The 20200-nt window shown below is 44.2% G+C and overlaps 1 protein-coding gene across 2 annotated transcripts in view; it reads right to left on the reverse strand.

Annotated features, from left to right (window-relative positions):
* Positions 1-808: 808 nt before the first annotated feature.
* Positions 809-20200, reverse strand: part of BBS4 (Bardet-Biedl syndrome 4) — a 54515-nt gene continuing 35123 nt past the window's right edge. For both annotated transcript variants that reach the window (XM_030317766.1, XM_030317765.2), the window contains exons 4-16: positions 20098-20161; positions 18603-18714; positions 17547-17619; positions 12367-12420; positions 10934-11061; positions 8076-8130; positions 7059-7127; positions 5935-6087; positions 5661-5832; positions 3997-4066; positions 3242-3383; positions 2519-2720; positions 809-1769 (exon numbers count right to left, since the gene is read on the reverse strand). In XM_030317766.1, coding sequence (XP_030173626.1) covers positions 1660-1769; positions 2519-2720; positions 3242-3383; positions 3997-4066; positions 5661-5832; positions 5935-6087; positions 7059-7127; positions 8076-8130; positions 10934-11061; positions 12367-12420; positions 17547-17619; positions 18603-18714; positions 20098-20161 — 1404 coding nt within the window. In that variant the 3' untranslated portion in view covers positions 809-1659. The remainder of the gene's footprint in view (positions 1770-2518; positions 2721-3241; positions 3384-3996; positions 4067-5660; positions 5833-5934; positions 6088-7058; positions 7128-8075; positions 8131-10933; positions 11062-12366; positions 12421-17546; positions 17620-18602; positions 18715-20097; positions 20162-20200) is intronic.

Here is a 20200-nt window from a genome sequence, read left to right on the forward strand (position 1 = left end):
GTTTCCCATCTTGGGTCCCCCATCCTCGCTTTCCCTGGGGCTCCTTTCAAATCTGTGCTTTCAGCTAGAGCCCAAATTAAATTACTCCTGCACCTTGATCTTCAAGCCAGATTTCACATCTGAAATCTATTCCAGTGTCTAGTGTCACCATCTGGAGGTCTCAAAGATAAACACGTCTAAAACTAGACCCCATAAGCCTCCACTGGTGTGCCCCGTATTCCTCTTCCCTGGTTTATGGAACTCTCCCAGCAGTGGATGCCCTTCTGACAGTCCTCTTTACCTGCTACATCCAGTCCCCAATAGTATTCTACTGATTTCACTTCCTAAACTCTAAGCCCCCTCACCTCTACTCCATCTCTCAGTTCATACCCTAATCATTTCTCACCAAGACCTTTTCATTCATGGGCACAAGAGACTACACACTGATATAAAAGTGAGCTTTCTCAGCTGCTCAGGGTATAAATCCTGGTTCTTCCACATACCAGCTGCGTGGGCCAGGGCATTGCTTCTAACACCTTGGTGCTTACTTCTGAGATACGAGAACTGAAGAGTTTCCCCGCTCACTTAGCTGCTGCTTCAATGTCAAAACAGAGTCATAACATAAAAAACTCCATAGTTTGGTTTGGCAATAGGTGTCCTCACCTTTAAATTATGGTAATTATAGGACACTTCAAGTGCAAAATGGGGACTGGCCCTCAAGCAAATTGCTGGCGTACCATCCGTCGGGGCTGCTGCAGCAGAAGCTATGTTCGTACTACACAGGAACTTGGCCTTGAGGTTCCTTCTCTAGTTTCAAACTAGTTTTGGAAGTAAGACTGTGATCATAGGTTCTTTTAAGAAGTTTTTATTGTGATCTCTTATTTTTATACCTAACAACTTCTCCCAAAGGGATGATGATACATAATCTTGATTCTAAAAAGGACATATAATGAATTGATAGCATCTGGCCAGTAGTATCATTGATGGTCTTAAATAAAAATTAGTTAAGAAGCTCCTCCTTTCCTTTTAATTGCTGGTGCTGATACCAGACCAGCCCTTCACTCCTACTTCTTATCACACTGACATGATCTGACTCCACACTCTGACCTCTCTCAAGAACAAGCCACAGGGCCTTGTTCTGGATTCCCCTGGACAAGCATAGCTGGAATATTCAACCTCAATATACAGAGGTTTTTTTTCATCATTTTTCCCCTTAAATTTAGAGTGTTAGAGCTGGATTATTAATCCAAGATTTGTTTGCCTTGGAGGCTGCCATGCCCCCCAGTCTGAGGACCATCTCAGCTAAGCCAAGGCTTCATCATAACAGAGCTAATGAGTAGAGGTCTGTCTCAGACTTTCCTTCCACAAAGGAAGGAGGAAGTCATCCAGGAGATGACAGTCATTTCAGAAGCAAACAGCATCACGTGCCCTGCTGGCTCTTGAAGCTACAAACACAGAGCCGTGAGCCCTGCTCTTAATTCTGAAAGGACCTGTCTGGTCCCGGCTGACGGGGCTGATGAGAGGCTGCTAGGCCTCAGGCTCCTTGGGGTCATCACAACACATCCTGCGGTCCTTGGTGCCCAGGGAACACACTGGCGTCCGTGCTGCCTGTGTTGCGTGACCTTTCCTAATCTGCTACATCCTCACCAGAGAAACCTATAGTCCGGGGTCATCCTACTCCTATTTTTCTCTTATTTGTGCAGATGCTTCATTTGGATGTGCTTCCACAGTGGGCTGTGGCTCCAGAGGCAGAGATGGTGGCTTTGTGAGATGGGATGTTCCTCCAGCACCTAGCAACAAAACAAACAGCTTGAATTCTCAGTTCCACGGTTCTTGAAGAAATCACATTGTCAAATTTCAAAAAGAAACCCTGTATCTTTGAGGACCAGCGGGGACTGTGACGTATCTTTGCAGCTATGAAGTTAGACCATCGCTAAGAAAGCAACGGTCGGGGCGCCTGGGTGGCGCAGTCGGTTAAGCGTCCGACTTCAGCCAGGTCACGATCTCGCAGTCCGTGAGTTCGAGCCCCGCGTCGGGCTCTGGGCTGATGGCTCAGAGCCTGGAGCCTGTTTCTGACTCTGTGTCTCCCTCTCTCTCTGCCCCTCCCCCGTTCATGCTCTGTCTCTCTCTGTCCCAAAAATAAATAAACGTTGAAAAAAAAAAAAAAAAAAAAAAGAAAGAAAGCAACGGTCAAGTTTGCCTTCAATGACTCACTGAAAAAATCTTTAATTACCTGCGCAATGCTGACTTATGCGATCTTGCTTTAATTGTCACTGCTTTAGCAGAACAGAAGGTGCTGTCATGTATTTCTAAACTTGAATACTGTAAACCTCTGACTAAGCCTGTTCCCTCCGACACAACTTGCCTTAAGGAAGCAAGTGCCAATTTGGCCAGCATATGGCTTCTTCCCCTTCTAGGAATACTACTTGGACGTGTTCTGAGTCTGAGAAGTGTCAGCCTCACTTAAAGCTGTCATCTCTCGCTGGCACATGCAGCTTGTACCCACGAGGATTCCATGGAGCTGTGCGCAGCCTCCTACCTGAGGGGAGCTTCCCGTATGCAGCTGCTGAAGACATTGCCTGTCCTAGGGCTTGATTAGAGCCCAGAGGCTGCTGGAGACTGGCAGCTTTGCTAGTTGAAGTGGTCCGGTGCTTTGACTTGGTGTCTTTAACTGGTTTCGTCCAGACCAGTGCCTCCCCGACCTGGAGGGCAGCTCCCAGCTTCTGGGCCATGTCCACCATCTTGTCCCCACATGGGAAGAAAAAAAGCGTCACAGAGAGGACCAGCAGAGTGAAGCCTACCCACCTCTTCCACCAGGGAGTGCAGGTGAAATCATGTCTAACGGTACTAGTATTTGAGAGAGAAAGTATTTATTGCAAGGAAATCATTCTCAAACAGCAGAGAATACAGACTGCCCTTAGTGGACGGCAAGGGAGCACATATAGGATCTCAAAACCTAACAATTCAAGTTTGGTGCCTTACAGAGCTCAACTCCTGCCTTTCCCACATGAGGAGAAGTGAGGAGAAGCTGCAAAGAGACAGAGACCTCACATCAGTTGTATTATCAATAACATAACTCGGTAAGCCTGAACTTCCTCTTACTATTTTCTTCTAGGGAAGTTTTTTCTCAGGATGTTCCTAATTGGAGATTTCATGCTGCCAGGAACATCAGAGCCAAAATGGCATAAACCTATAGAATACCTGATATCTGGATTATTTGCGCTTCATTCAGAAGCCTCCCAGGAGCTAATAAAAGACATACCTCGGCGTCAAATTCCAGAGAGCTGCTGTCCTGCAGCAGGTGGACCTTCTTCTCCATCTCCTGATACTGAGCCAGGGCACCCTGCTTCTCGCCCTGGTTGTACAGCAGCACAGCATAGTTGAGGTTTACTAATGGGTTACACCTGTGGCAAACGGATTCCGTGGGGCTCAGGCTCTGCAACCAGTGGTCATTCAGAGATCCCTCTCGTTACACAAAAAACAAAAACTGGTTACGTAGACATTTCTCTATTCCACAGCAAGGTAAGAACACACGTGCCGCGTGGACCTTTGGAGAAGCATCAAGGAAGTAACTGCCCAACCAGCAGAGCAAGAGGTATTGGGACCAAGTGTGATGTCTCAGCCCTCAACGGAGGCCACCAGGTCAGGTTTGAAAAGGGGATCCCTACCCTGCTGCCTGGCAGATGCCAGCAGAATAAATCCCAGGAGAGTTAAGTTGATCTTAAACTAAGTCCAGAGTCCTATCTGATATTCCAGCTAGCCCATGGCTATCAGCACCCGAAGCCCACTGCCAGCTCCTGGAAACATTTTCTCAGAAAGAGCCAGTGTCTGTTCCCGCTGAGCCACTGTGTGCTTAAGGACCACATCCTTCTGCAGTCAGGCCCCCCCACTGACCCCCAGAGCAGGCATCTGGGCCGCTGCTCAACCGCCCCGCACGCCCCAACTGGGCTGTGGCGCCACCTGGTGGCTTCAGAGAGTCCCACCCGCCCCAGTACCACTCCTGACGGAGCAGCTTACTTATCCAGGCGGACGGCTTCCGAGTAGGCTCTCTTGGCGTTCTCTGGGTCTTCCAGATTGGTCAGAGCCACTGCAACAAAGAAAGTGGGCACTGTGACTGGGGAGCCCCGTGTGGAAAACAAAAGGAATGTTTCAAGACCACAGTTCATTCAACCCCCAAACTGAACTCCTCCTTTGCCGTCTCGGCTCCTGGCACGACCGCCTTCGGTCACTCAGCTTAGATGCCCGGTGTCACCTGCTTCGATGGTGTCTCTCCACAGTCAGTAGCCAAGTCCTGCGAATCCTGTTTTTTGTACTTTTCTTTACTGACACTGCCCTTGTTCAGATGCAAATTGTTTCAGGCTTTCCATTTCTTCCCCACAGCAATGTCCCCACCTGCCTCCATCCACTTTGCCACCAAGCTGCCAGGAGTCTTCCTGCCTTACAAACAAATCTGACTGTGTCACACCACCCTACTTAAGAATCCATTACCCACAACCATGATCTTTATAAAAGTTTGTATAGCAACAGAACACACTCTCCTTTGTAATCAGCATTTTCTGGAAACCTGATGTATAAAACAAAGAAAAACAGAGCTGTTTTGAAAGCCAGGCCCACCCGACCTCCCCACCAAGCTACACACTCAGCTCTCCTGGACACTTAAGAGAAGATCTAGGAATATGGTTGGAAAACCTTGGCCTCTAGGATAAAAGGCCAGAGTCCCAGCATTCTTCTCCTGCCCGCCCCCCACTTCATGTGGCCCTAGACCAGCTTTCCTGACTCCTCCCCCACTACACCACACAACACGACCGCCCACTCGCCGCAGGACACATGGTGCGGCCATGGCTGCACGCCTTTGTTCCCACGACAGCCGAGCCAGTGAGTTCCAGCTTAGCCTTCAAACTGCAGTGTGAAGGCCAGCTCTAGTTTGGGAGTTAGAAGTGTGGCTCATGCCTTACAGTAGGGCTGTCTGTTCACGGAACTGAGCTCGCTTTGTATTCAGGCAACCCCCAATTAACCACCATTCAATTTGCTTTTGCAACCGTTCTCTAATAAATAAGTTCCCCGCAATAATAATAACAACCACCACCACCTGTCAACGGGAATAAGGAAACTGCTTTTGGGCTTACACTTAGTAAGTCCAGTGGAGAAATACCCCCAGAAAGAATATTATCAGTACTTCAACGTTATAGTAACACTCACATTAATAATAGGCCAATGATATAGTGACAACAAAACCAATAGCTACTAGTCACTGGTTATTTATTACATAATCTTCCCTCTCTACTAGAAATAATCCAGTAAGTAGTGGAAACGGGACCCTTCCTAAAGCCCAAGCTCTTAACACTAGATGGTATCTGGAATTTATAGCTAGACTCTCACTCTTTTTCTCCACCCCTCCTCTTTATATAAATGAATTGTCAGCCAAGGGAAAACCACTGGTAACAGATGAACTAGGGATGATCTTGATTTAACCTGTTGGTCTCTGAGTGAAATGCCTGCAGGCTAGAAGCAACTAGCTATTCTGTCATCTTTTTCAGGCTTTAGGACACTAATCTAAATTCCTGTGGGATCTGTGAGGCAGTGGCTTCTATGGGACATTTAACCACTGGCCTCTTATGATTCTAAGTCATTTTCCCTCCTCACAAACCACGGAGGGGGTTTTCCACCTAAGTGTCTCTTACCAGCCAAAAGCATGTAGAGCTCCCCCATCTTTGGCTGGAAGTTGATGGCTGCGCTGAGGAAATGGAAAGCTGATGCATACTGCTGCATTGTCAAGTGGACAAGGCCCAAGTTATACAGAATCTTCCAATCAAAGGGTGCCAAGTAGTTGGCTCGTTTCAGGCAGCTGATAGCCTGCAGGAGAGATGGGACACGAGATGAGAGGCCAGGGTAGGCCCGGCAGACCCAGTAACTTGCGTGTATGAACATGAACAAGGAAGGTGGGGAGACACTCACTGCCACATATTTCTTCTTGCCAAAGAAACACATTCCGATGTTGTTCCAGAGTGGAGGACTTTCTGGAACGGCACAAGCTACAACTCTGTACTTGGTGAGGGCAACATCAAAGTCCCCGTGGGTCTGCATCATGCTGCCTGCTGCCAAAATGGCCTGCAAACACAGGACATGGACAACTTGTAATTCAGCCGTTCCCATAAGGCTATAGTGGTGAAGCAGACATTCTGGGTGTAGGTACTCAACAGGGTACTTCTTCCAGGGACACAAAAGGTATATTTAAGCTACTGGGATAAATGCTGATGAGGAATGTCCCTGCACCTCACCGTGGCTTTCTCCAGCACAGTCCAGAAAAAGAAAAGAGAAAATGTCAGTGACCCTACTTGGCTCATTTGTTTCCTACTTCCGGTCAAGGAAGTCAACATTTCAGAGTCAAGGCCCTTTGAGGAAAAACAGCCTTTAATCTGCCCCCTGAACTCCCTACGTGGTACCCCAAGTGCTCTAGACAATTCAGAAACTCCCGTCTTTGACCACTGAAGGTACAGCTCCTTTGGCCACCGGACAGGGTGAGCAAGCTTCAGGCGTCATCAGGCTGGCCCTTGCATTTGTCCAAGGAAAGGTGTCAAGGTGGGGAGCTGACGGAGTTAACACGCCTTCTATGACTTCTCAGACAGGACGAGTCTGTGTCTGACATCAAACCCGTTCGGCTGCATCTCCCTCCATCATGTTCATCTTCTACACGATCTTCTCAGCTCCAGAGTCGTACCTGGACGAGAGTTGTCATCGCCAGTCCATTAAGAATCCAGAAGTTATGTCACCAGAATGACCTCTGACGGCAGTCGTGGAGGCTTTGCTCACTCCCTAAGCAGCACACAAACCTCACCAGCACTACGACCTCATTCTCTGCAGAAGTTACAGGCCTGTTATAACATGTGCTCTTTTAGAAAACAAAAGCAGAGCGCTAACGTTTTACAACATCTTCCAATAAGAAGGGCCATGTCTATTTAAAACTTTTCTAAGAAAAAGGTAATTTCTCAGGTATCCAAAATGCTCTCTAGGGCCAGATCGCCCCTGGCAGCAGTGGGAGCATCTGAGTAAAGGCTCTGGGGTTTGACGGCCTGCAATACCTTGTAGTTGGTAGGGTCATAGGTCAGTGCATTTCCAAGATGTTCGAATGCCTTCTGGTAAATGCCGAGCTTGGAGAAAAAGCAAACCAGAGAATTACATCAGGGGGAGATGGCAGTTAAGGAGTCTGGCCAACCACACCCTGAACAGAAACACACTGAAGTTCTGAGTTCTCATGATTAAAAAAAAAAAAAAAAGCAGCTACAGATACCAGATAAAAAAAGAAAACTAAAAATCCCCTTATTTGTTGATTTGTCTCCTGATAAGGTCAAAGTATCTATCTGCCAGGAACCACCTCTGCCATGCTTTGCACACTAATGCCTCTTGGCAGGAAAGGGGCTGGTTAGCCTCATTCCCCTGGGGCCAACCTCCCAAGCCAAAGCCAGGAAGGCCTAGGGTTAAGCTCCTGATTCCTTTTAAAGAAAAACAAAACAGCCAGAAAGGCCACCACAGAGGCATAGCTGGAGGAGCAGCTGAGCAGGGAACTTGGGGAGTTCATGGGGGCAGGACAGGGACAGACTCTCAGGGATCCCTGGGCCTCGGATCCGCAGGCTGATACAGAGAAGTGGAGGTGCTAAAAAGATGCCATTTGTGCTCAGGAAAACACGGAGGGGACAGGAGACTTCTTATTCGAGACAGTGTTTTTGCCTTCTCGTTCCTGTAAGATCCGGCTGGGAAGGAGGGGTGGAAACGAACTCTGCCCCAAAGCCCGTTGGCCAGCGCCAACCTGCATCAGGCTTTCTCCCCCCAACAACACCATGCCGGCCCCACTGACTGGTCATTTCTCATAAATGCTCTTTCCTTAAATGGGTAAGTAGCCTCAAGCAGGCTTATTTGCTTCTGATTTGAATGCAGAAAATTACTTCCTTTAGCAGATAAAAAATATCAGATGCAGAGAGTAAGGTTCACATGACCGTTAGGAAGATGCATTAAAGTAAAATCAAAATTCAGGGAAACCACAATCCACACACATCCAAAAGCATTTCTAACACTAGTGCACGAATGAGGGTTCTCATTACCTGTAAGTAGAGTAATCCCAAAGTCGTAAGAAGTTCTGTATTCTCTGGTGAGAACCTGCAACACAGATCGGTGCTCAGAGGGAAACTAGATGCGTACAAGACACACCAGGACACCTGCACAGTGACGTGCCCTCACGAGCAGTGGCGGACACTTTTTGCCTCCTCCTCCCCATGACCATTCCCAAAGTCCTTTGGGAATTTCCTTCTAAAGTAGGTTATCTCAACCCTGGCTACAGGGTGGACTGCTCAGCAAGAAAGAAATGGGACTTAGCATCCAGACTCCTTTCAGGATCTTTCTCCTTAGGGCCAAAGTCCTAAGAAGAACTTACAGAATATTCTCTGTAACGGTCCTGATTATACCGATATAATTAAAGACCGATTCTCCATAAATCAAGTCAGTCTAGAAAACAACACAGCAACACCCAATTCCCTCTTGTAAGATTTTTTTTCTTTTTTTTCTGGTCTCACTGTACTGACAATGCCAGCCAGCAGGGTTCTCTGTGTAATTTAGGATCCCAACGGCCCTAATGCTCTGCTCTCCATATTAAACAAAAACACATACTAAAGAGCCAAACTAAACAGAAGAAGGAAGATACTCACCAGCCCTAGGAAAGAATTAGCCATTGGCTTTGGGGACTAAACACTGACTTAAGTAAAAGATTATTTGCTTTCCCAATCCCTCACTGACACTTGCCTTTATCGCAAAAGTTAAGCAACACTGAGCTGAGATGTTCTGTCTATAGGACCATCAGCAGCTTCAACAGTGAAAATGGCAAAAGGCAAGGAACTGTCTCCAGCACTGGTCCCATGGAGAGACCAGAACAAGAGGGGCCAAATCCCCAACTAGAGGAAGGTTGAGCTGAACAGAGCTTACTCAGTTCAAATGGATATTTGCCCTTCACTTTCTGCCATAATAAATATCCATTTTGATCACCTCCCTCCCACAAACCAACTATGTAACTTTCATGATTCTGGTGGCATCTCCCCCTGAACTCCCCACCAAAACATGACTACCATCTCCAAAGCTATGAGTCACAGACAATGGTCTCCATTCTCAGGTTCCAAATTCTCAAGCTATCCCCTTATTCCCTTGGGAATTTTGGTGACTTCAGTCCTTGACGAGCCACTGGAAGAATATCACCCTTAAGATTTATGTGAGCTAATCTCAAAGAGCCAACTTTAAAAGGCAGAAGTCAGCGGGGCACCTTGGTGGTTCAGTTAAGCATCAACTTTTGTTCAGATCATGATCTCGTAGTTTGTGAGTTCGAGTCCCGAGTCGGGCTCTCTGCTAAAAGCTCAGAGCCTGGAGCCTGCTTTAGATTCTGTGTCTCCCTTTCTCTCTGCCCCTCCTCAACTCTCTCTCTTGAAAATAAATAAATATTTAAACAAAAAAAATTTTTTTTAAGGCAGAAGTCAGGGATCAAGGCTTCCACCCTGCCCCACAGAAGCTTAAAATATGCTACATGGATTGGGGGGAGGGGTGCCTGGCTGGCTTAGTTGAATGTTGACTCTTGATTTTGGTCTAGGTCATGATCCTAAGGGTCATGGGATTGAGACCTGCAACGTGCTCTGCGCTGAGCATGGAGCCTGCTTGAGATTTTCTCTCTCCCACTCTGCCCCTCTCCCCTGCTGGCGCTCTCTCTTAAAAATAAAAAATAAAAAAAGCTACGTGGGCTCCTTCCTCTAATCCCTGTAAACTTAGCTTCTTGGTGACAAAAGTCTTTTGTAGCTTAAAAAACCAAGGGACTTTTATGTCTTTGTAGATATAAAATGTGGTTGAAGACAATTCAGAGAGTGTTTAACTGATACAACCAGAAAAGTGACTATCATGGTAGAAGGCAAAGGTAATTAATAGAAATCTAAGTTCAGAGACTAATTATCAGGAATAATAGACTTTGTGGCCATGCTTCCTGTTAAGTGACAAAACAAACATGACATTTTGCTACACTTATCCTACTTAAAACAAACAAGACCCTATACAAAAAAGACAAGATAGTACATGTCCCCAGAGAAGAAATATGGAACAGCATCCTGAGAAAGCCAGTCAGTTCCATTATCAACAGGGGTTTGGCCTACCCTAATCATGTTTTAAGAACACAAGATATTGGGGAAGGGGTAGGGAGAACGCCTGGGTGGCTCAGTTGGTTAAGCGTCTGACTCCTGGTTTTGCCTCAGGTCATGATCTCAGTTTATGGGGCCAAACCCCGTGTTGGGAGAACAGAGCCTGCTTGGGATTCTCTCCTTTTCCCTCTCCCCTATTCACTCTCTCTCTTTAACAAACTTAAAAAAAAAAACCACAAGAAACACCACAAAACATATTGGTTTCATGCTAATAAAGGCCAGATATTTATTAGTGAGTCAGATTTCTGACCCCAATGTCCCCGGAAAAAGATCTGCTATAGAAGTGAAAACCACAATGGCAGAATAGCAGCTGACTCCAAAATCTATGTGCTCCTTCCTCCTGAGCACATGTGTACCCACTTCCCTTGCAGCTAGTGGCCACCTCACCCTCACAAACCACCACCCCTCACCATAGCCTGAAACATGGATGCTACATTAAGTCAGCTTCACCACGCAGGTGAAGACAACAATGTAAGAAATGGTGGGTTAATAAAGAACCTGGATCCCTGACTGACCTTGGGGAGCAGAGCTGTCCAGCTAGGCTAGGCTGGCCATACTGACGGGGGAGAAGCACAAGTCTTTTTATGTAAGCAAGCCACAGGGAGCTTTTAACCTTGGCCTGAACTGTACTCTAACTCACACAACTAATAGTCACAGGAATCCATCTTAGGCTTGGGGGTTCATATGTCTGCTCCCATTTGTCTTCTCATTGCCTTAAAGAAAACAAACATACTTACTCCACTGCTTTCTTGTAGATTTCAATGGCCTTGTCCAAGTCTCCCTCCAGCAGGTGGATCTTCCCCAGCATTATGTAAGTCAAATCATGCCTGTTAAGATGTAGGGCATTGTGCAGCTGCTCTTGTGCCTAACAAGATTGATGGAGTAAAAAGAACCAAATCACTATAGGAAAGGACAATGTCTTCGTATGGCTAACGTAAAGACAGAGCTCCCCCTTTCTAACGCAGACACATCACATCTCAGCAAACAGCCCCCACTACCCAAAAAACTAAAACATACCAAAACTGCTTGCTGACAGGACAGCTGGCAACATGAGGTGTCTACCTCTGGAGCCACTTGGGAGAGTTTATACAAGATGATTAACCTTTTTGAGTGTTTTCTCCATCTTGGTATTCATACCCATGACTCATGCCTTCATAAGTCAAAGGGATGTCTTAGTACAGAAGACAGCACTGCCCTGAACTCAGTCCCAGCTGCACCACTGGACCAATTGCATTACCTTCCCCAGGGTGGACTGCATTTTCCTCACCAATATTTTGATAAATGAATGAATGGACTGTTCTCATTTATTCACTCAACATGTATCCACCAAGTATCTATTGTTCTAAGTACTAGGGATACCAGAGCTAACAAAACAAACCCCTTGCTCTGGAAGAGTTTATATCCTAACAGATATAAAGGGCTTCATTTAAGACATTCATTGATTCAACAAGTATTTATAGAAATGTCAAGTATTATATTTGCTCTGTTAGCTTTATAGTAAAATCTAAATATAATTCTCTTTCTCCTAAGTACAGGTCTGACCCAAGAACAATCTTATCTCTCCCTTGGCTCAGAATAATCTGATGAATAGAAATGTACTTGCTTGGAATATTCTCTGAGGAGAAAACTCTCCTAACCAAGCATATAACACTGTAGCTCTGCCCAGGAAACCTGAAGAAACCCACTAAAAATGAAAGTTCTCACACGGAAAATAACATTAAAGACAGAAACTCAAAATCAGATCCACTTGAAACTAAAATTCATTTCCAATGACCTCAAAAACTAAAATCAGTTGCTGTCAGAGCATAAGACTTTTAACACTTTTAACACTTCCAGACTTAAGGGTTCACTTTTTGATATCTAAGTTTTATTGAACATTTGTTTCTATACTAGTAAATTAAACTGGGGTGGAGAAGAAGAGAGAAAAGCAATTAGATTGCCATTCCCTCGTAACAGTTCTAGAGTTTGTCATTTTGTTGCTAAAATATGGGGGAAAAACAGATGGATGAAAAATAAGAATAAATATGGGGATAAATGTACATGGCACTTTGGATTTTTACTTCTCCAAATCTCTACAAGCACTTCCTAGAAATAATACAAAACCCTCAGCGAACCCTCAGTGAAGCCCCCAGCCGAGAACTCAACCACCACCACCATTTCCATCAATTACCTTTTTGAACTGTTTCAGATAAATGTAGCAAACTCCTAGGTTATGACAGATCTCCTACACATGAAAGAAAGTAAAATAGCATAGGTGTAAATTCCACAGTTACCAGCAGAATGAAACATCAGGCATCTGGGGATTGTACTGTTCAGCAAAACTTACATTTTAAATGACACAACAGGTATTTCATACCTAAATACATTTAAAAACCATTTTTTACGTTTATGAGAAAGAGTGTGCATGAGCAGGGGAGGGGCAGAGACAGGGAGAGAGAGAATCTCAAGCAGGCTCCATGCTGTCAGCACAGAGCCTGACATGGGGCTCAATCTCACAAACCTTGAGATCATGACCTGAGCTGAAATCTAGAGTCAGACACTTAACCGACTGAGCCACCCAGGCATCCCCATACTTAAATACACTTAAATACACAAAATGGACTCTTTAAAAACTCAGATTATAGGAGATAAAAGCAGAATAAACAGGTGATCTTCCTGGGTGTTTGACATACATACCCAGGCCACTCACCCCAAGCTTTTCTTCTCAGAAGAGACTTGCCACAGCCCCTGCTCCACCCGAAGGAAATTTGTGTGTATGTATACATAAATAAATATATGTGTGTGTCAGAGTCCCTTTCCTCGTAATCCAGAATTGACTACATGATGTGGACTTGAGGACCAACAGCACCATCTGGAGGCCACTAAGACGGAATATATGTAATTGGAGCCTGACAGCTGTAGTCTACAAACCTGGCCCACAGACCAAATGCATCCTCTGCCTTTTCTTGTAAATAAAGTTTGATTAGAACACAGCCACAATCGGGGCGCCTGGGTGGCGCAGTCGGTTAAGCGTCCGACTTCAGCCAGGTCACGATCTCGCGGTCCGTGAGTTCGAGCCCCGCGTCAGGCTCTGGGCTGATGGCTCGGAGCCTGGAGCCTGTTTCCGATTCTGTGTCTCCCTCTCTCTCTGCCCCTCCCCCGTTCATGCTCTGTCTCTCTCTGTCCCAAAAATAAAAATAAACGTTGAAAAAAAAAATATTAAAAAAAAAAAAAAAGAACACAGCCACAATCACTTGTTACACATTGTCTACAGAACTTTCACACTACAACTTCAGGGTTAAGTAGTTCAAAAGAGACTATATGAAGCCACAAAGCTTAAAATATTCACTAGGCCTTTTACAGAAACAGTCTGCCAACTGCTGATCTACAGAAAGAGAAAATGAAGCAGAAATGCAGAGTAGCCACCTTGGTCACTAAAAGTTTTCCAGTTCTAGTTCACTGTAAGACAAGCCTGTTTTTCCCTGACCTTGAGTTTCATAAAATCGCTGAAGTTCCCTTATGCTGAATCCCCCTTTATTTACAGTAGCTTGAGAGAAAGGAGAAAGCAAAGGTGAGGACCTTCCTGTTAGTAGTGGAGAGATGCGGAAGCACATCCAGGCCCAGAAGCATCCCTGTCTGAAGAACCATGGACCCCAGAGCTCAGAGACAAATGGTTTAATAGGTTCCAAGTCTCTTAAAATAACAACAAGATAGGGAAAACTGATTGAGTACCTACTTCACATCAGGCTCTATGCCAGATGGTTTTCATATATGCATTACTATAATTTTCCCAGCAAATCTGAAATACAGGTGTAACGATTCTGATTTGAGAGATAAGAAAATTGAAGCTCAGAGAGGTTAAATAGTTTGCCTAACTTAAGCCAGGAGGTGTCAGCACTAGGATTTTTCTTTCTTTTTTTAGGTCTCTCTCTCAAAAATAAAATAAAACATTAAAAAAAATTAAAAAACAAAACATAGAATCACCATGGACTCCTCATTCTGTCCCAACAACCATCCAACCCATTCTCCCATCTACCCCACTAGTTTATAAAATATCAGATAGCATAACATTTCATCTACAACCTTTCAGTATGTATTTCTTTTTTTTCTTTTTAATTTTATTTCTTTTGAGAGAGAGAAAGTGAGCGAGCAAGCAGGGAAGGGGCAGAGAGGAAGAGAGAGGGAGAAACAGAATACCAAGCAGGCTCTGCACTATCAGCACAGAGCCTGACACAGGGCTCGAACTCATGAACTGTGAGATCATGACCTGTGCTGAAACCAAGAGTCAGATGCTTAACTGACAGAGCCACCTAGGAGCCCCTCAATATGTATCTCTAAAGGATAAGGTTGTTTGTGGGTTTTTTTTGACTACCCACAGTACCACTATCATACTTGGAAAATAATAACTGCTCATATCAGATACTGATTTATGTTTAATAAACATAAAACCCATAAATGTCTCACAAACACACAATTTTTTCCCTTAAATCACAATCCAAACAACGTCCACACACGGCAAAGCACTGGGAACCGAACTCAGGCTTGCCTACAAAACTTGCGTACTTTCCCCTTTATCACGTAACAGTGTACACACAGAGCTAGAAAAAGAAGAAATGCAACTGTGCTTGTCTTTTAAATGTCCTGAAAGCTAACTAACCCCCAACTCTTTAAAATAATTTTCAGGGTGCCTGGGTGCTCAGTTGGTTAAGCATCTGACTCTTGATTTTGGCTCAGATCATTATCTTGTGGTTCAAGAGTTCGAGCCCCCCACCGGGGCTGTACAGAGCCTGCTGGGATTCTCTCTCTCTCCCTCTCTCTCTCTGCCCCTCCCATGCTCTCTCTCAAAATAAGTAAAATGAACTTAAACGAAAGTAGAAAATCATTTGCCATAGATATTACTTGAGAAGGCAGCAGCAAAAGGCCTTAAACCGACAACAAAGGAAATTTGAGAAGGAAAACAGAACAAATAAGAGTTAAATCATGTGTTTCACAGAATGAGGGAATCCAGCAGACATCCTGCAAAAGGCAGCTGGTACAGTGGAAAAATGATAGGCCTAAAGCGAGGAATCTCAGAGTCCAGGCCTGAATTCTAGCTCTGGTTCTGCCACCACCTCACTGTGCCCCCTTGAACAAGTCACTCCATCTAGCCAAAGCCTCAGCTTCTCACCTCCCTCAGCCCAATTGGCTGAATTCTCCCTACTTAACAAAGCTGTTCCAGAAGTCAAAGGAGGTAACAGCAGGAGGAACTATTATCCCCCTGTTGCAGCTGGACTGTGGTATAAAGTAGGGCCACAGGAACTCACATAGCAAGTAGGACACAGAGGAGCAGCTCGGGGCATGACTACCTCTACTGGTGCCAATGGAATGGTCATCCCAAGTGGTCAGTAATACCAAATGAGCTCTTTCAACCAACTGGAAGGATTCGCAGATACTCTCCATTCCTCCTGTGTGACTCTGAGCTCTCGTTTCACTTCGTCCCGATCTTCCTCTATCGGTTCTTTTCCTCTTCAGCTCAGCCCTTCAACACTTTTCCCTGGGTTCCGCCCTCAGCTCTCCGAAGAGTGATCTCATCCAATTTCATGCTTGTAGTCATTACCTTTACACTCTTGACTCTAAAATGTACATCTCTAGCCCAGAACACTGGAGCTTCAGACTTCTATATCCAGCCATGCACTGGACATGTCTCCATTTAGATGCCCTACCGGAAGCAAAAACTCATCAAGTCTACAATGTTAAAGACAGGATTTAGCTCTGTTTGGTTATCATCCTCCTCTCTTCCTTCCTGTATTTCCTATTCTAGCTGATTGTTCCATAACCCACCAATCTACCTTTGCGTCTCTGAGACCCAGCCCAGTGCCTGGCACGTCGCAAACATTTGTGTGTTGAAAGAATGACTAAATGAAGGAGTAAATGAATTATCCTTCATCTGCAGCTTCACTTTGGCCTTTAGCTATAAAATACTTGGTGGCATTTGTCTTCAGACCTATGGAAGTGACCAAGAAACTGGAATTTTTTGAAAATAATGGTGTCATAAGAACTGCAGAGGAAATCTATGCTAACTCTCCGTACGAATCAATCTAATCCTTCACACATACATATTTCTTTCCAAGAATCATCACTATTGGGGAAAAAACCAACAGCACAAGAAAGAAGAACCAAAATAAAGAGAGGAAGCAAAAGGTAATTCTGGAAAGCAGAACAAAACTTCAAGAGTCAGAGACATGGAGAGGCTATTGCAAGAAGACAAAAGACAAAGTTCTTAGAAATTAAAAATATAATTACTGACATAAAAAATAACTGAATGGATAAGATAATAACAGAATGTGAATAGCTAACAACAAAAATGATCTGGAGAACAGGATTCAGGAAATGTCTCTGAATGTACAGCAAAATGACAAAAAGCGGGACTATGTGAGATGCAAGTGAAGAGACACAGAGAACAAGTACAGAACACCTTTAATACAGTGGAAAACAGTGTGGCAGATGCCACTCGTTAATACCCACTCTCCTCATTTTTGTTACTAACAGACCCTAATTTTGTTCAGAGTGTCAATGTGTCCAACGAAAAAACTACATTTCCCAGTCTTCCTTAAAAGGGGGATAGTTGATATGACACAAGTGGCAGTCTTTTGGGGATTTTTGGGAAAGCTGTGCTTTCCTAATACAGGCTATATCTTTTTCTCTTCGTTGCTTGTTTTTTCTCTCTGCCTGGAATGATGACGTGATGTTGGAGCTGCAGTAGACGTCTTATGACCATGAAGAAAAAACCTCAGCTTTGACGTCCTTGGACCACCCAGTCAATGTTGGCAACTACTTACCTGGTATATGTTTCATGACAAAAAATAAACCCCTAATTGGCAAAGCCAATGTTCAATCAAAATTTCTGTTGCAGTTACAATCCCTAACAAAGAGACAATGGAGGAGAAGAAAATCAAAGAACTACTCAAAGAAAATGTCCCTGACCCAAAACAGGGCAAGGATCTTCAGAGTGAAAGCCAACTTAGTGTCCACAGATGGGGATGGGGGCGGGGGGGGGGGTGTAACACTTTTACACAAGTATTATTGATATTTCAGAACTCCAATGATAAAGAGAAAATCCTCGAAGCTTCTAGAGAGGAAAGTGGAGTTAATCAACAAGTAGCAGACTGGTAACAGACTGCCAGAAAACCATGCAGCAATGTCTGCTAAGTTATGAGGAAACATGGCTTGGTTTTTGATCTTATACTTAGCTAAATCATCAATCAAGTGTGAGGATAAAATAAAGACATTTGGGGCATGTAGGAATTCACTAACAGTAACAAGACAGCCATATGACAAATGGAACCATCAGCAGGTCACTAATAACAAAGAACTTTAAAGTTCTCTACTTACCCAATCTGTCTGGTTAAGTTTAGCTGCTTCATTATATACTTCAATGGCAGCTTTATGTTTTCCCAAAAGAAATCTATGGGAGAAATACATTTTCTGTAATTGTTAACTAAAAGTTTTACAGGACTAACTCCACTAGTCCCCCATTTGACTCATATTCCATCCAGCAGAGAAATCTGGAAGCCCCTGCCTTATTAGCTGGCTGTGCTGTTTTGGCCGGTGAGGCTGGTCTCTATCAGTCACAGAAGCTCTTTTGGTAGGGACTGCACTGATAGCTATTCCAGGGTCTTGGCCTCATTCTACACCACTTTTAGTGAAAGTCTTCTGTAATTTATTTTCCACAATGTACCACACATGTAGAACAAAAAAGAAACAAACTGGTATATATACCAGTTAAACAGGAGCTGCCATCATTTATTATCACTGTCTATTATAGGGACATGCCCTTCCCTTCCAAGACTAAATCTCTTTCCTCAACCTTGATTCTGGAGGGAGGCAAAGGCAAACCGGGCTCTATACAAAGGAAGTGCAAGTATGAATGACAATGTAGGTAAGAAAGTGGGGGTAGAAACCCCATGGGACACTTTACAGCTCCAGAGTAGAAAAACAGTGTACCCATCAGCTTAGAAAAACTTTGGAGGTTGCCTGCATGGAGGCACCATTAGGGCATTCACTCAACAAACACTTACTGAAACTTACTATGTCAAGTATTATACCAAGTGTTGGAACAGTACATGAAAAACATTCCATGGGTTGCCAATAAGATTAGGGGACTGAGGGCACAAGATGTCCCTATTTATATGATAAACAGTATCAGTGTTCCCCCCATCAAACTAGACTATACAATGTTTAAAATACTCAACTCCTTTATACTTGTTGACTTATTTTCTCAAGTTTCAAAATTAATCCACTCTTCAAAGGGGATCCCCATATATCTACTAAGGCACTCTCCCTCTACGTATCAGGTTGATCAGGCTGTCAGAAGCAGGCTCGGACTGAGAACGCATTTTACATCGTTCTCTGTGAGTGCCCAGGACTTCTGAGGCAACAAATACTCACAAAGATCTGGCCACCTGCTTGAGGTTATCAGCACACTGAGGGCTGAGAACAGCGCACGTCTGAAAGAGTTCTAGGGATTCTTGGATATTTCCTTCTAGGCGAAATATTAATGCTGCCAAGGATAGAAAACACAGAAAAAACTCATCACATTCTAGGAAGAACAGAGTCTGGTATCAGAAAAACTGAAGAAGGAGGAGTAAGAAATCATACCAAAGAAATCCTTTGGATAATTGTATCTTTAATACAATCAGCTCAGACCTCAGGTAGGCTGAAACAAGTAGCAGAGTTGCTGACAATCTAAAACCTTTTTAAATAAGGTATCTCACGGGTGCCTGGGTGGCTCAGTTGGTTGAGCGGCCGACTTCGGCTCAGGTCATGAGCTCGCAGTCCGTGAGTTTGAGCCCCGCGTCGGGCTCTGTGCTGACAGCCAGAGCCTGGAGCCTGTTTCGGATTCTGTGTCTCCCTCTCTCTGACCCTCCCCCATTCATGCTCTGTCTCTCTCTGTCTCAAAAAATAAATAAACATTAAAAAAAAAATTTTTTTTTAAAAGTAAAAAAAAAAATAAGGTATCTCAAACCTACCTGCCCCTCTACCCAGTACCCACCATGCAGATAGTCAGGTGCCTTGAAAGTTATCCCACAAATTCTTCATAATAAGAACATTCCTGGTCTTCCCTGTCAAACACTCTATTTATCATAATTCAGACTTCCATCTAGTAGTTTCCAGAGTACACCCAAACAGGACAAGTGAAATCAAAAAGATTCTGGCCAAGAATGCACTAATATTTCAGACTTGATTTTCAGTAACGCAACCTATTGGAATCAGTAATTTTTCCCAGGCCTGAGTTTTCAGAAGAGTTTTCGTGTTTAAGTATTATGAGGCACTGCGAGTCTGGCACCTGTAATACTGGGAATAAAAGAGCACTTTTCTTGCCATGATGTCCTAGATGTGTCAAGTATCCTGCAAATGTCATAAAATTACATATTAATCTGAAGACTACCAATCCACTGAGTGGTAAACAAAACTGTTCATTTATACCAAAGAGTCAGTGGTTCCTGTATCTGGTTTCTGATGAATTTCATCTACTTTCCACCTCATCCTGTATACCTCTAGGCTTCTTCTCTTCATCCTAACGCCCTTATAAAAAATCCTCAAGGCTTCCATCATCTTCTGTAGCCTGACTACAAAGGACAGTTCCAAAAGCCCTTCTGGGCTTGAAGCTGCTGCCTGAGGCAGGGACCCTAACATCCATTCTGAAAACATTAGCCAGACACTGGAAAAGGGGGAAAGAACGGCAGCAAATTTTTTCTAACAGAACTAGTCATTTCTGAGGTCAAATCCAGCATAAGAATTATGTTCTGATTTCAAAAAACATAATACTGAATAAGATCTTTGTAGAACATTTGAATTTAAAGTGTTTCATAAGTTGTTTGCTCTTCTTTTGAAACCTAGGCCAAGAATGCATTTTTCTAGCAAGAAGAGAACTATGTCTTACCTTGGACATAGATAGCATATTCACATAACCCCTGAGTCTCCTGAAGCTGCTCTTTGATAACAGCCTGGAAGAGGAAGAAAAATACTTGTAAGTCATGGTTAGG

This window comes from Lynx canadensis, chromosome B3 (genome assembly GCF_007474595.2).
Source record: "Lynx canadensis isolate LIC74 chromosome B3, mLynCan4.pri.v2, whole genome shotgun sequence".
Taxonomy (NCBI): Eukaryota; Metazoa; Chordata; class Mammalia; order Carnivora; family Felidae; genus Lynx; species Lynx canadensis.